The sequence below is a fragment of the Desmodus rotundus genome, chromosome 2, assembly GCF_022682495.2.
Source record: "Desmodus rotundus isolate HL8 chromosome 2, HLdesRot8A.1, whole genome shotgun sequence".
Lineage (NCBI taxonomy): Eukaryota > Metazoa > Chordata > Mammalia > Chiroptera > Phyllostomidae > Desmodus > Desmodus rotundus.
This window is the reverse complement of record NC_071388.1, coordinates 28,299,677-28,315,862: the sequence shown is the minus strand read 5'-3', so window position 1 is coordinate 28,315,862 and position 16,186 is coordinate 28,299,677. Positions and strand designations below refer to the sequence as shown.

At 33.8% G+C, this 16,186-nt stretch overlaps 1 protein-coding gene across 2 annotated transcripts in view; it reads left to right on the top strand.

Annotated features, from left to right (window-relative positions):
* SI (sucrase-isomaltase) overlaps positions 1-16,186 on the top strand; it is a 102,241-nt gene that overhangs the window by 57,729 nt on the left and 28,326 nt on the right. For both annotated transcript variants that reach the window (XM_024560372.4, XM_045197612.2), the window contains exons 28-35: positions 97-265; positions 2,710-2,806; positions 2,899-3,011; positions 3,103-3,228; positions 4,188-4,316; positions 5,058-5,168; positions 7,652-7,714; positions 15,809-15,925. In XM_024560372.4, the coding sequence (XP_024416140.2) occupies positions 97-265; positions 2,710-2,806; positions 2,899-3,011; positions 3,103-3,228; positions 4,188-4,316; positions 5,058-5,168; positions 7,652-7,714; positions 15,809-15,925 (925 nt within the window). The remainder of the gene's footprint in view (positions 1-96; positions 266-2,709; positions 2,807-2,898; positions 3,012-3,102; positions 3,229-4,187; positions 4,317-5,057; positions 5,169-7,651; positions 7,715-15,808; positions 15,926-16,186) is intronic.

Below are 16,186 nucleotides of genomic sequence, written 5' to 3'. Positions count from 1 at the left end.
TGATATTCAGTTCACTCAAGAAAGAATTGACATTGTTATTTGTGATACTACTTTGTGAATGTTTACAGAAATATAATTGTTTTCTTTTGTTTTCAGTTGGGATTCTCATTTACCTGGATTTGCTTTTAATGACCAGTTCCTTCAAATATCTACTCGCCTGCCATCAAAATACATATATGGTTTTGGGGAAGTGGGGCACACAGCTTTTAAGCGAGACCTAAACTGGCATACCTGGGGAATGTTCGCAAGAGACCAGCCCTCTGGTGTAGGTAGCAATGTTTTACTATCTCGTGAAGCACCTGAGACCATGATTAGGATCCGAGCCATTTCTATGTAGGCCTGTACTTTGGTATCGAAGTCATGCAAAGCTGCTGGGGATTCCCAAGGCTGCTATATAAGTTTCTGAAAAACAAACTAAAAACAATCACCATTAATTATTAGCAAAACCGAGGGTCGGATGGGTAACGTTGAGTACAGTGAGAAGTGAGGTAGTGACCCAATTTGTTACCCTCTCAACTGCATAGAAAGAACATTCTAATTCAGTATTCCCTGCCAAATACATATTTGTGCTCAGCTTTTAGAAAATACTCACGAAGGCTCTCTTTAACTTTTTTGTCTTCTTCAACAATGATCTGATGCCACCTTTTTTCCTTTATGACACCCAGCTACAGTTGTGCATTTTTATGAGTCTTTACTGCTAGTTACATCTTTAGGAAATGTTTTTATGAGATCATGTCATTTTTCCCAATGTTTCAACTTATTAATTAAATACAAGTCATGGATATTTAATACACTGCACAAAGAATATTAACTATAATTATTCTAGACATATAAAAATAACATTTTCATAAAATGCTACCTTATTTCATTTGCAATTTATGATGCTTATTTAAAGGATGTATTAATTGTGAAATTATAAACTGTGTATACTTTGCAACCATGTTTTATAGTTAGGTGCTCAGAAAAACTTCTTTGTATCACAATATTTCAAAATTAGTTTATAAAGGTGATTCTTCACTTATACCAACTGAAAAAATATGTTTTACCAAAATTTACTTCGTTAAAACTTTCAACACTAACATTGCCATTATTAGGTTAATATAACCTTTATTCTCAAAAAGATAATATACATTATCTTTTACATGTTAATCAATTCCTGGGATTCCCTGTGGGTCAAAGATGTGTATTTTTTTGGAGCTCGTCATCTTAAAAGTTTTGTGATCTTTAGCAAGTCATTTCAGGGCTATGAGTATCTTTTTTTGTTGTTGTTGTTGTCATTTGATTTTTTTCCATTACCATTTAGTCCCCATATACCTCTTCCCCCCACTTATCACCACACTGTTGCCCATGTTCATGAGTTCTTTTTCCTTTTTGCTCAATCCCTCCACTTCCTAACCTCCTCACCCTCCTTAGCTGTCACCCTGCTCTCTATCTATGAGTCTGTCTCTATTTTCCTTGTCAGTTCAGTTTGTTCATTAGATTCCACATATGAGTGAAATCATATGATATTTATCTTTCTCTGAATGGCTTATTTCACATAACACAACATTCTGCAGGTCCATCCACACTGTTGCAAAGGGTAAAATTTTCTTCTTTTTTTATGGCCCACCAGTATTCCATTGTGTAACTGTCCCATAGTGTTTTACTCACTCATCTACTGATGGACACTTGGGCTGCTTCCGTATCTTTGCTATTATAAATAACACAGCACTGAACATAGGGGTGCTTATGTTCTTTCAAATTAGTGTTTTAGAGGCCAGGCTGGTGTGGCTCAGAGGATTGAGCACTGGCCGTGAACCACAGGGTCACTGGTTCAATTCCCAGTCAAGGCACGTGCCTGGGTTGCAGGCCAGGTCCCCAGTAGGGGTCTTACGAAAGGCAACTACACGTTAACGTTTCTCCCCCTCTCCTCCTTCCCCTCTCTCTAAAAATAAATAAATAACATTTTTAAGAAAAACAAATTAGTGTTTTGGATTTCTTCATATATATTCCCAAAAGAAGGATCACTGGGTCAAAAGTCAGATCCATTTTTAATTTTTTGAGTTATCTAAGAGTTCTTTATTCTAAAAAGTAAAAAGATCTAGCAAAAACCAAAATGAAATGTTTTATACATATAAGCTATTATATGTTATCATTTAAATATGAAATATATAAACTTAGATAATTATCATATTAATTACTTTAGATTAAGTAGTTTAATCACTTCATTCATTTTTTTTAACCCTCTTCTGCAACTTAAGAATGTGCCCTGACTGGGAATGAAGCCTGCAACCTTTTGGTGTATGGGATGAGGCTCCAACCAGCTGAGCCATCTGGCCACGGCAACCACTTTAATCATTTTTAGGGAATGATGTTATTGAAAAGGAAGTGCAAGGTTTTAAAATAAATTAACACAACTAATCTGTAGAAAGAAACCCAATTACCCTAATACTAATGTTTTATTTTACATCAGTTTATGAGGCAGCATTTGCAGATGTTACACAGTTGTATATTTATTTGCATAGTCTAAAGCAATAACTGTTTCACTGAAAAAAAGAAAGGTTTTCTAAGGGAAATGCATTTAATTCAGTTTGTGTTTGCAAGGAAGGAGCATTTAATTCCTAAGTCGATCATATAATAAATTTAAATATTGCACTGACAAAGTATACATGGTATTGCGTTATTATTTAAGTATATGTTGTATTTATTTACGTATTTATTTTATTTTAGTATAAACTTAATTCTTATGGATTTCATCCCTATTACATGGCTCTGGAAGATGAGGACCATGCTCATGGAGTTCTCTTACTTAACAGCAATGCAATGGGTAGGACATTTTAAAAATATTTCATCTTTTATGTGACTCTTTAATAAATATTTTATACACAGAGAAAGTGATATCATATTTTGAATTTCCAGATGTCACATTTCAGCCAACACCTGCTCTAACTTACCGCATAATTGGAGGAATCTTGGACTTTTATATGTTTTTGGGCCCAAATCCGGAAGTTGCAACAAAGCAATACCATGAAGTATAATTGAATTTGTTTTTAGAAAATTCATAGAGTTCTCTTTATAATATAAGTAATTCTTTTAGTTGACAAATTATTTTTGTTTTCAAAGGTAATAGGCCGACCAGTCATGCCACCTTACTGGGCTTTGGGATTCCAATTATGTCGTTATGGGTACAGAAATACTTCAGAGATTCAGCAAGTATATGATGACATGGTGACGGCCCAGATCCCATACGTATGTGTATAAACTTTTAAGACAGTGTTAAGTATGTGATGCATAAAACTGGAATGAGTAATTAAACAGTTATATACTTTAAAACTATTTTAAGTATTTGGAAATATTTAGTGCTTAGTTTTTAGTAGCACCTAATAAATTGGATATGAACTTTTTGTAAACTGTCTTTATTAGACTGATACATGAAAAGGAATATTACCAGTTTTTTTCTACATTCTCTCCAATTCCATGTACTAAACAAGTTACTGTGCGCTTGCATTTCTCTCACTAATTTCCTCTGGGTGAGAGTAAGGGTCTACAAAATTAATCCATCTACTGATGTGACAAATTACAGGGCAGGAATTGGAAGTGAAACAGGGTGATTTTTTTTTTCCCTGAAATAGATAATACTGGTAATGTTAAAATATAGAATTAGAGGGCTGGCAGAATATCCTCTTCTCTCAATGTTTGTGAATAAATATTTCTAAGAATCCAGAAATAATTAGTCCCTGTTACTTTTTAGTGATATTAAGGAATCCCAGAAATTCACCTGGTAACAGGTAAGCATGAAAATCTAGAGTGGGAGGCATATATAACAACTTACTCTAAGAAGAATAAGAAGGACCTTGTTATAATATATCAGTAAATATAATAGAATTTAATACATAGTTCCTGAATATATTATTATGAGGAAATTATGTAGTAGATGATGTAGAAATATGAAGGTGAATTTTTTGATAAAAAGGAAGGTTCCTCATTCTTTTTATAAAAAGGTATGTCCACTGTATTAGCCGTATATTTCATAACACCTAGAGGAAAACTTAACTAATGTCTATTGACAGAAAATGATGAACAAATATGTTATTTAGGCCTAAATTATAATTTCTTTATAACATTCAAACATTTATTAGTAAAAACATATGTTGTAATAATGAATGGGTTATTAATGTGATTCTTGCCACAATTCTCCTATTTTTCAGGATGTCCAGTACACAGACATAGATTACATGGAGAGACAGCTAGACTTCACTATTGGTGAAAGATTCCAAGACCTTCCTGCTTTTGTTGACAAAATAAGAACTGAAGGAATGAGATATATTATTATCCTGGTCAGTATTTATATTTTACATTTTATCCAAACCTTATTATCTTAGTTTTATTAAGATTTCTCTCCTAGATTGAGGGATATGGGAAGGTGTTTCAAAACAGGAAGTATATAACTTTGGATTCTACTTTGAAATCTAAAACTTTCTTCCTTTAACACTTCCTTTTACTTACACGGGCTGCCACAGGCTACTTGTATACTTGGCACATCTTTTAGAGATCTAAGACTAAAGCAGGGAATCAAAGGCAGGCTGGTTTTTAGTAATCACCCATGTTGTAAACTGGCCTCGATTTACTGAAGGTATCAGCAAGTGATGATGGATTTTCCATTCCCATACAATTCCCAAATTATTCTCCAGGACTGCTGCTTATATTTCTCATGTTTGAAAATTTGCCTTCAACTTAGTGATTCAGTGGGGAGACTATTTTATCACTATCTCACAAGAAGCAAGCTACACAGCCAGAAATCCCATTGGAAAAATAAAAACAAAAGAAAACCTCTAGTAATCTTGCTTGAAACTGTAGCTAATATATTTTCAAAGTTCTTAATTTTTATAAGAAATTTAGAAGGCAGTAGAGCTAGAACAGTAAAGTTTGTATCATCAGTCCATTTCTCAGTCCATGTCTCTGAAAGCATAATATAATGATATGTATATGTGTAACAGAATATTAGAATGTTTCATAACTACCTAACAGGCTATAGTTTTATTTCATAGTAACTTGGTTTGTATTTCATTTCAATTTAGGACCCAGCAATTTCAGGAAATGAAACAAAGCCTTACCCTGCATTTCAAAGAGGACAGGATAAAGATGTCTTTGTCAAATGGCCTAATACTGATGATATTTGTTGGGCAAAGGTATTGATTTGACCTTGAAATAAAATATGAAGAAAAATATTTATTGAAAGTTTCTATTGAATTACAAAACTGTTATGAAAATAGAGAAATATATATATATATACATATAATATATATATATACATATAATGTTATGGCTTAATAGTTGATAAAGAAAATTATATATTATTTTGAGTTTAATCCAAATTATTAGAAACAGAGAAAAAATTCATACAAGTTGTAAGTTCCATACTGTTTGTTTCACCTTTAAATTATCTTATTGTATTTCTTGCTACCTTTTGTGTTTTATTATGAAACTACCATTAATAACACAGTGAATCATTATTCTATACTTTGAGTCATTTAAATTTATGCACTTCTCTTAAAAACCTATCATTAATAAAATAAACAATATTTTTAAGAGCTAACTTATATTCCTGAGTGGAACAAGAAATGTAATTTACTATATAGCATTTAAACAGTAATATTCAAACTTGACATATTAATATATTTTAGAAAATGTTTTGATTTGGCTGACATATAAAAGAGGGGGAAAAACACACAAATCATTACTAGAAAAAAATAACAAAATTCTATAATGGAATATATAATTAAATGTATTACAAGATTCTTTTTGGATCTTAGACCAAAAATAGGTTATCTGAGGTAAAAGTGATAAAATTCAAAATGGCCTGTAGATAAATTAATAGTATAATGTTAATATTAACTTCTTGTTTTTGGTGATTGTACAGTAGTTATAACTATGTTAGCATTAGAGGAGCATTGTGTAAGGTACAGAAAACTCTAGGTATATTTGCAAGCTGTTCTGTAAGTCTGAATATAATTAATTTCAAAATAAATGAGGTTAAATTAAAATAGAAAAAAAAATGTTACAGATGGGGAGAGAGAAACTTGAGTCACAAGGCCTCCTCCTGCCCTGCCTCTGTTCTTGTCTCACTTGCAAGAGAATAATTCAAGTTACAGATAAACACATATAGTGGAAATGAAATAATAAGTTTATTTATGAAACAGACAAGCATGGAGCAGCAAACAGGCAACTGGCAAGTATAAATGCCCCACATATAGAGGAAAGTATGTTGTTAGTAAGATACTGAGTTTCTATAGACTTGTTCTATGTACTTGAGTTGAGGCTACAAGTAGATACTTACCTAATCTAAGTATGCTGACTGTTGGTGTTCAGGGGTTATATACCTCAGGTAGCTAGCTACTAAGTTCCCCCTTCTTCCCCTGCCTTGGGAATAATTTACAGCTACAAAGGCTTTCCTTCTCAGTTAGTAAAGTTTCTTTGTCTCAGTAAAGTTGTTACAGAAGCTCCCTTTTCCAGCATAGAATCTCAAGGACTACTTCCCCCGCCCCCTTCCTGTATGATTCCTGCTTGTGATGTTTAGGACATCCTGCAAACTCAGTAAGATCATTATAGAAGCTTACAGAAGCCCCTTTTCTCAGCACAGTCTCAAGGACTCTCTCCTCTTGTGCTATTTTGTTTGTAATGCTTGGGACACCTGGAAATCTTATGAAGCCAAGCTTAGGACTGCTGAGTTCTTTCTTTTGCTTCCAGCCTCCTGTATTAAGTTCTTTGTTAGATTATAATGGCAAGGGCCCTGCCCTTATTTCCTTTCTGGCCACTCATTCCTGGCTGCTGCAATAGACAGTGAAAAATCTTATTTTAAGAAACATGCAAGTGCAGAGTATGACATGTAGGCCATAAAAAGGGATTTTTTCTTCCTATTTTCTTGTCATTTTATATTTCTATACATTTCCTCAAATTTGTACCCTCCAGTCCATTCTCTCACAATCAGCAACACATCCTTTCTAAGTGATTAGTCTATGGGGATTATTTATATTTTCACTTGGGACTTTCTAATTTCTACAACATAGGATAAAATTCACAGATTTTCAGCATGACTGCTTTTGGGTTCTCTTTCATTGTGGTGGGGGGTTGGAGGAAAGCATTGGTGGAAGCAGGCAGGGGCAGGATGGCGGTGGAGGTGCAAGGAAGGAAGAGGAGGATTTAGTACTTACTGTGAAAACCACGAAGATATTTGCCTCAGTGTGGCATCATTCAACTCAGATAGTTAATTCCTTTTAAAGAAAGAAGTATTTATTATTTTTGTATTTTAATTTTAGAATAATTATACCAACAGTTTTAATATACTACATTCAATAAAATTTAGTATATGGTTTTCATATTATTTCTTCACCAGACCTTTGGTTACATGAATTGTTTTCCACATCACTAACTACTACAAAGATTAGCTTTTTTTCCCTTAATTGCTATATTAAATAGAATATCAATATGGAAAATGGGAATAGTTTGCAAATAGCACATATACTAAAACAAAAACTGAAAAAAAAGTAACTGAAGGAATTACAAATCTGGGATCTTCAATCTATAATGTGCCTCTAAAGTTCTAATTTATTTACAACACAGTCATATAATACTGAAGTTATTTTAAATTGTTTTTCAACTTCTTTCTATGTAGGTTTGGCCAGACTTACCTAATATAATAATAAATGAAAGTCTGACTGAAGACGAAGCTGTTAATGTAAGTTTTACATTCATTGACTACATAACTGAAGGAAATTACAGCACGTGGATTTAATGATCACTTTCACCAATCATTGAGTTTGAATAATTTCCTCAAAACATGTAGATGGGTTATTTTCTAAATCTCTATGTCAGACTATATTTAAATCAAATTTATTTATTTTTTCTTAATTACCAAAAACAGTCACTCTGTTAAGCAAGTGTACGTATCTTTTAATGCAAACGATAATTCTTTATGTTTTTACATTTTATTAGCGTAAGAATACTTACCATGACACCTATCCTTTTACATTTCCAAGGTCACAATGCAGCGTTCTCGAGCCTAGGGACAAGGTGATACAGCCGATCACTAGAACTTACCTCGCAGGATTGGGACTTTATGCCCATTGAAGAGCAGTTCCCCATTATCCCTCCTCCCCAGCCTCTGACAACCGCCCTTGCATTCTCTCGTTTTGTGAGTTTGGCTATTTTAGATACCTCATACAAGTAGAGGCATGCCGTATTTATCCTTTTGTACCTGGTTTATTTTACTCAGCATAATACTTTCAAGGCGCATCCATTTTGCTCGTATTGCAGGATTTCCTTCTTTTGTAAGCCTGAATAGCATTCCATTGTACGTAGACACCACACTGTCATGATCAAGTCGTCCACTGATGGACATTTAGGCCATTTCAGCGCCTTCACTCTTGTGAATAGTGCAGCAATCAGGGCGGGAATTCACAGTTCAGTTCAGACACCTCTTTGAGATATTGATTTCAAGTGTTTTTTGGGGGTAACTACCTACAAATGGTAGTTCTATTGTTAATTTTTTGAGAAAGCTCCATACATTTTGATTTTGATCAGCATTATTCTGGCAAAAATTAAGTTTCTCATCTTTTCATCTACTTTTTGGGCATTGGTATGTGTTCTTTAGAGAAATATCTATTCAAGTCTTTGTCCATTTTAAATGAGTTATTGTTTTTTTAATATATAGATATAGGTCTATCTTATATACTTTGGTAATTTACTATTTATCTGCTCTCTAGTGTACAAATATTTTCTCCCATTCTGTAGGTAGCTTTCTTACTTGGTTGATTATTTCTTTTCTTGTGCAGAAATTTTTAGTCAGATTCAGTGATCCTTGTATATTTTTTCCCATGTTTTTGGTGTCATATACATACAATTTTTGCTAAAACAAAATATACTGAAAGTTTCCCTATGTTTTCTCTTATTTTTGAAGTTGCAAGTATTACATTTAAGTCTTAAGTACATTTAAACTGATTTTTGTATGTAGTGTACAAATAAGGATCTCATTTCATTCTTCTGCATGTGGATATTCAGTTTTCTGAACAATTTTTGATGAAGAAGCTGTCCTTTTTCCCATTGTATATTCTTGACACCCTTGTTGAAGATCAGTTGACTATATATCTGTATATTGATTTATGTGATCTCTATTCCGTGCCATGGGTCTATGTGCTAATTATTATGCTGCTACTACACTGTTTTAATTAAGATAGCTTGAGATATTTTTTTCCAAATATGGAAATGTGATGTCTCCAACTCCTTTCTATATTTTTAATATTATTTGGACTATTTAGGTTTTTTTTTCTTTTTTGGTGGTTCAAAATTAATTGTAACAATGGGATTTTATTAGGGTTGCATTAAATCTATAGATTACTTTTGGTAGTCTATATATTTTAACTATATTAATTATTCTATTCCCTGAAGTGTGATATGGTTCTATTCATCTGCCCCTCAATTTTATTTAACAAGGTTTTGTTTTGTAGTTTTCAATAAATAAATCTTTCACCCACTTAATTTATTCATATTTTGTTTATTTATTTATGTATTTTTTATATTTTTTCCATTGTAAATGTAATTGTTTCCTTAACTTTCTTTTCAGATAGTTCATTGTTAGTGTATAAGGTTATGACATTCGCAAAGAAGAAATTTTTACTTCTTTCTTTCTGATTTGGATGCTTTATATTGTATTTTTTATGCTTATTTTTTTCTAGCTAGGAATGTCAGTAGTAGGTTAAAAAAAAGTGATAAGAGTGACCATCCTTGCCTTGTGCCTGATATCATAGGAATTGTTTTTCTTGAGTCAGTATGATACTACCTACAGGCATTTAATATACAGTCTTTATTTCTGACATGTTACTTTGCTATTATGTATTAAGAGTTTTCTTCATGAAAGTATGTTGAATTTTGTCCAACACATTTTTTTTCAATACTTGTTGAGTTAATTGTATGAGTTTTGTTTTTATTATGTTAATGTGGTATATAGCATTAATTGATCCTTGCATTACAGGGATACATCCCATTTGTTCTTAGCATATGATCTTGTTTACTGTGTGGTTGAATATGGTTTGTTAGTATTTTATTGAGAATGTTTGCATCTATATCCATCAGGGATATTGTTCTGTAGTGATCTTTTCTCTTGTGATATCACTGTTATGCTGAGCTCCTAAAATGAGTTTGGAAAGGAAGTATTCTCTTCATTTTGTTTTTTTGGGGGATGGATTGAGAAAGATTAGCATTCATTATTTTTATTTATTTATTTATTTTTTATTTTTTCATATATTTTATTGATTATGCTATTATAGTTGTCCCATTTCCCCACTTCACTGCACTCCATCCTGCACACCCCCTCCGCCCACATCCCCCCCCCCATACTTCATGTCCATAGGTCATACATATAAGTTCTTTGGCTTCTACATTTCCTATACTGTTCTTAACCTCCCCCTGTCAATTTTCTACCTACCATTTATGCTACTTATTCTCTATACCTTTTCCCCCTCTCTCCCCCTTTCACTCCCCTGTTGATAACCCTCCATGTGATCTCCATTTCTGTGGTTCTGTTCCTGTTCTAGTTGTTTGCTTAGTTTGCTTTTGTTTTTGTTTTAGTTGAGGTTGTTAATAACTGGGTTTGCTGTCATTTTACTGTTCATATTTTTTATCTTTTTTAGATAAATCCCTTTAACATTTCATATAATAAGGGCTTGGTGATGATGAACTCCTTTAACTTGACCTTATCTGAGAAGTACTTTATCTGCCCTTCCATTCTAAATGAAAGCTTTGCTGGATAGAGTAATCTTGGATGTAGGCCCTTGCCTTTCATGACTTGGAATACTTCTTTCCAGCCCTTCTTACCTGTAAGGTCTCTTTTGAGAAATCAGCTGACAGTCTTATGGGAAGTCCTTTGTAGGTAACTGTCTCCTTTTCTCTTGCTGCTTCTAAGATTCTCTCCTTCTGTTTCATCTTGGGTAATGTAATTATGATGTGTCTTGGTGTGTTCCTCCTTGGGTCCAGCTTCTTTGGGACTCTCTGAGCCTCCTGGACTTCCTGGAAGTCTATTTCCTTTGCCAGATTGGGGAAGTTCTCCTTCATTATTTGTTCAAATAAGTTTTCAATTTTTTGCTCTTCCTTTTCTCCTTCTGGTACCCACATAATTCGGATGTTGGAACATTTAAAGATGTCCTGGAGGTTCCTAAGCCTCTCCTCATTTTTCCGAATTCTTGTTTCTTCATTCTGTTCTGGTTGGATGTTTCTTTCTTCCTTCTGGTCCACAGCATTGATTTGAGTCCCAGTTTCCTTTGCATCACTATTGGTTCCCTGTACATTTTCCTTTGTTTCTCTTAGCATAGCCTTCATTTTTTCATTTAATTTGTGACCAAATTCAACCACTTCTGTGAGCTTCCTGATTACTAGTGTTTTGAACTATGCATCTGATAGGTTGGCTATCTCTTCATTGCTTAGTTGTATTTTTTCTGGAGCTTTGAAGTGTTCTGTCATTTGGGCCATTTATTTTTGTCTTGGCATGCCTGTTATGTAAAGGGAGGGAGCCTTAGGTGTTCACCGGGGCGGGGTAACGCTGGTCGCTGCACTGTGATGCTGTATGTGGGGGAGGGGCTGAGAGGGAGCAATGGCACCCGCTCCACTCTCCACCGGGTGTCAGCCACTCCCCCTGTTTCCCACAATCAAACTGGGCCCCTCTGGTGCTGGTTCCAGAGCGGGTGGGCCTGTGCATGCTCTAGGTCCCTGGTGGTCTCTCCAACGACCTCTTCTGTGAGGCTGGGAGTTTCTCCTGCTGCTGCCTCAACCTCCACGGGTGTTTTCAATCAGTGGTTTGAGGCTTTATTTCCCCGAGCTGGAGCCCTGGGTTGGGCGGTCTGTCACCTGGTCCACCAGCTGCTGCCTCGCTGGCCAGCTGAGGCTTTGCCCACTCTGCTCCACAATCTGCCACCTTGCTGGGTCCACAAGCTGCCACCCCAGCTGCCCATCTCTGCCCCTCCTACCAGTCTGGGTGAGTGTTTCTTCTTTATCTCCTTGGTTGTCTGGTTGTCGGACTTCCATACAGTTTGATTTTCTGTCAGTTTTGGTTGTTTTTTGTTTTTAAATTGTTGTTGTCCTTCTTTTGGTTGTGTGAGGAGACAGAGTGTGTCTACCTACGCCTCTATCTTGACCAGAAGTAGCATTCATTATTTTTAAATGTTTGGTAGAATTCACCAGTGAAGCCATCTTATCCTGGGCTTTTCCATGTTGGTAAACTTTTCATATTTCTTTTTGTTAGGTTGATTCAGTTTTGTTAGGTTGTATAATTATAGGAATTGATCCATTTTTCTATTATCTGTTTTTGGTGTGTAATTGTTATAATAGTCTTATGATTCTATTTCTGTGACATTTGTTGTAATGCCTCATCATTCATATCTGATTTTATTTACCTGAGTTTTCTCTTTCTTCTTTGCTAATACATTTATTGATTCATTATTATTTTTTAATTTCAGTTATAGTTTGCATTCAATGTTATATTGTATTCAGAGGTACAGCATAGTGGTTATAAAATCATGTGCTTTACAAAATGTTCCTCCACGAGCACATGGAGCATCTCCAGGTTCTATCACCAGTTAGATCACAGCACAACTTTTAGTACATTTACGAATATTGAAATTATACCAAGTATGATTTCTGGCCACAGTGGATAAAAACTAAAATCAATATCAGAAGAAACACTGGAAATTTCACAAATATGACAAAATTAAACACCATAATTTTTAACAACAAATGGGTCAAGGGAAATATCAAAAAAGAAATAGGAAAATAACTTGAAATAGCAACATGAGATTACAGCTTATCAAAACTTAGGGATGCAGCAAAGTCAGTCTAAAAGGAAAATTTATAATGATAAATGCCTCCTTAGAAAAGAAGAAAGATATCAAGTAAACAATGTAATTCTCTACTTTCAACAACTAGGATAAGAAGAATACACTAAGCCCAAAACCAGAAGAAGGAATACAATGATAAAGATTAGACCATAAATAAATGAAATAAGTACTATCTAAACAATAGAACAAAAATCAACAAAACTAAGAGTTGGCAATCAATAAAAGCAGTTAGTTACCCACAGGAGAGCTCCCATAAGACTGTCAGTTGATTTCTCAACAGAAACATTGAAGGCCAGAAGGAATGTCAAGAAATATTCAAAGTGGTGAAAACAAGGACCTACAACCAAGATTAATGTACCTAGCCATTATTTAGAATCAAAGGACAGATAAAGTGTTTCTCAGACAAGATCTAGCTAAAGGAGTTAATCACCATCAAATCTGTATTTCAGGACATGGTAAAGGGACTTCTTTAAAACAAAAGAAAAAAGTAAAAATATGAATAATAAATTGGCAATAACTGCATATTTGTTAACAATTAATTTAAATATAAATGGATTAAATGCTCTAATCAAAATGCAATGTGAAGATAATGTATGGGAAATGTACACTTGAAACTTATATGATCTTATCAACCAATGTCATGCTAAGAAATTTAATAAAAAGAAAAAATAACACATAGGGTAGCTGAATGGATAAGTAAACAAGATCTTTATATTTGCTGTCCACCAAAGATTCGCTAAAACTAAAGAAATGAAAAAAGATACTTCATGAAAATGGAAACAAAAAAAAATTGAGGTAATAATACTGATATCAGACAATGTAGACTTTATAACAAAGGCCGTAAGAAGAGGAAAAGGACTAGAAAATTCCACTTCTATGTATTTTCCCGAGGAACCCCCACAAAATTATTTTGAAAAGAGATATGCATTCATATGTTCATTGCAACATTATTTGCAATAGCAAGATATGAGAGCAACCTAAGGGTCCATCAATAGATGAATGGATAAAGAAGTAGTTTAGATGCTCAGTGAAATATGACTCATCTTTAAAAAAAGAATGGAATCTTGCCATCTACAACAACATAGATGCACCTAGACAGTATTGTGCTGAGTGAACTAAGTCAGAAAAAGAAAGACAAATACCATGTGATTTCAGTTATATGTGAAGTCTAAAAAACAAAACAAAATAAACAAACAAAACAGAAACAAACTCATAGATATAAAGAGGATTTTTATGATTGACAGATGAGAAGGGATGGGAGGATGGTTGAAAAAAGTGAAGGGATTAGGAAGTAGAAATTGGTAGTTACAAAATAGTCTTGGGGATATAAAATATAACATAAGAAATGTAGTCAATAATACACATTGTAATAACTATGTATGGTGTCAGATGGATACTAGATTTATCAGAGTGATCACTTCATAAGATATATTAATGTCTAATCACTGTGTTGTACAACTGAAACTAATATAGGATGTCAACTGTAATTCAAAAATAGGAAAAGTATTTAAAAAATAGTTGACAATTGGTCTTTTAGGTAGATCAAGGTATAATCATTAAATCATACTAGCTCACATGAAAGTTCAAGATCAGTGTGAAAAATTAGAGGATCATTTTTACTTAAAACCAAATTTTTTTCAAGTACAAAGGATTACTGAGCCATACTGTTCAGGAAAAAAAAAAAGTAACTTTTATCTCAACCAAAGTTCTATTTGTTAATCTTGGATAATATTGACAACACTGGAGAGGCAGGTATAGCTGCTTTATATTTATTTGGAAGGTAGCTTCAATTTGCAATGGTGTGTTGTTCCACAAAAGGTATAAAGCATGTTGGATCACACGTACCTGCTGAAATTTCTATATATAACCAATGATTTGTATTAAAGGAATAAAGTCAGCCAACTAAAAGAATAAAATAAACATGAAAATGAATGGATTGTAGAAAGATCAGAACAATGGAAGTTACAAAACAAAATATGGTGTTACCTTTCTTACCATTTCTCATTGTAATCTATGGGAGAGCCTAGCATAGGAAATATTCATTGCATGTAACCACACTGAGCCTTTTTCCCTGTATCAGTAAAGTATAAGTTGGGGAAAAATAATAAAATAAAGTGTCTTTCAAATTTAATAGTACCCATGATATATTGGTTTTGTAAATCCTTATATTTTCTATTCTCTGCATTTTCTCTGTGCACAATGCCCTCCTGTACACTATGCATGGAGAAGACTATTGTGGCATTCACTACACAGTTTTAAAGTGTGACAAGAAAGCATTCAGGTGAAGCTGTGTTTTTCAGGGAGATGATTTGTCTGCAGATTATTCCTCTGCTAACACATCAACTCTGACCTTGGAATTTATATGAGTAGGTTGGCAAGTAGGGAATTTTCTTAGTATGAAAAGGAGTAAATCACTTTTCTCTGCTGGTTTGGGAAGGGTTAGATGTGAGGGAGAAAAATAAATGGCTGGTTGGGATGGTGGAATGGTATATTGTTTCTGGAAGAGCAGTAAACCATGTAAACATTAAAAAAAAAAAAAATCAGAAACACAGGTTTAACCAAGGCCTTTTTCTTCCCCACTTGCTGCTCCACAAGGGTAAAGATGCAGTAAGGCTCTGAAGACAAGGTATAAAAACTTCCCTTTCACTCTAAGAAATGCTGAAAATATATTTTTGTGTTTTGAGTGGTTTCTCTACAACCTATTTAGGATTCACAGGGCTATTCTTTTTCCTCTCCCTGTATGTCTCTGTCTCTCTTTTTACTCCCCATTGCTGCTGGGGTACTTTGAGGAATATCATGTGCATTTGTGTAATTCAAGTTGATATCAGGTTGCCATTGTTATCACTTGTCCATTACCTCTGGATCTGACAGATAAATACCTGACTTACACACATGTGGTCTCTCCTATGATTTTATTATACCTGGAGTTCTGGATTTTATTTTTACAGGCTTCCAGAGCTCATGTAGCTTTTCCAGATTTCTTCAGGAATTCCACAGCAGAGTGGTGGGAAAGGGAAATAATCAATTTCTACAATAACCAAATGAAGTTTGATGGTTTGTGGATTGTAAGTGAACATCAAGTAATTTATATTCTAAGTTATTAATTGTGTATTGATGATGCAAAATTCTTCATAGATTCTAATAATGTCAACAAACCATTCTTCATGATAATTAGCTCATTTGCTTTTTCCATAAGTTTCCTATGCAAGAGATTGTTAAATACAGTCTTACCAATTCAATTTATGTATATGAATGCTATTTTATGACTATTCAAGTTGAGTACTTTCAACTTAATAAATGAACCCAAATAGCCTCTTTTTCTAATA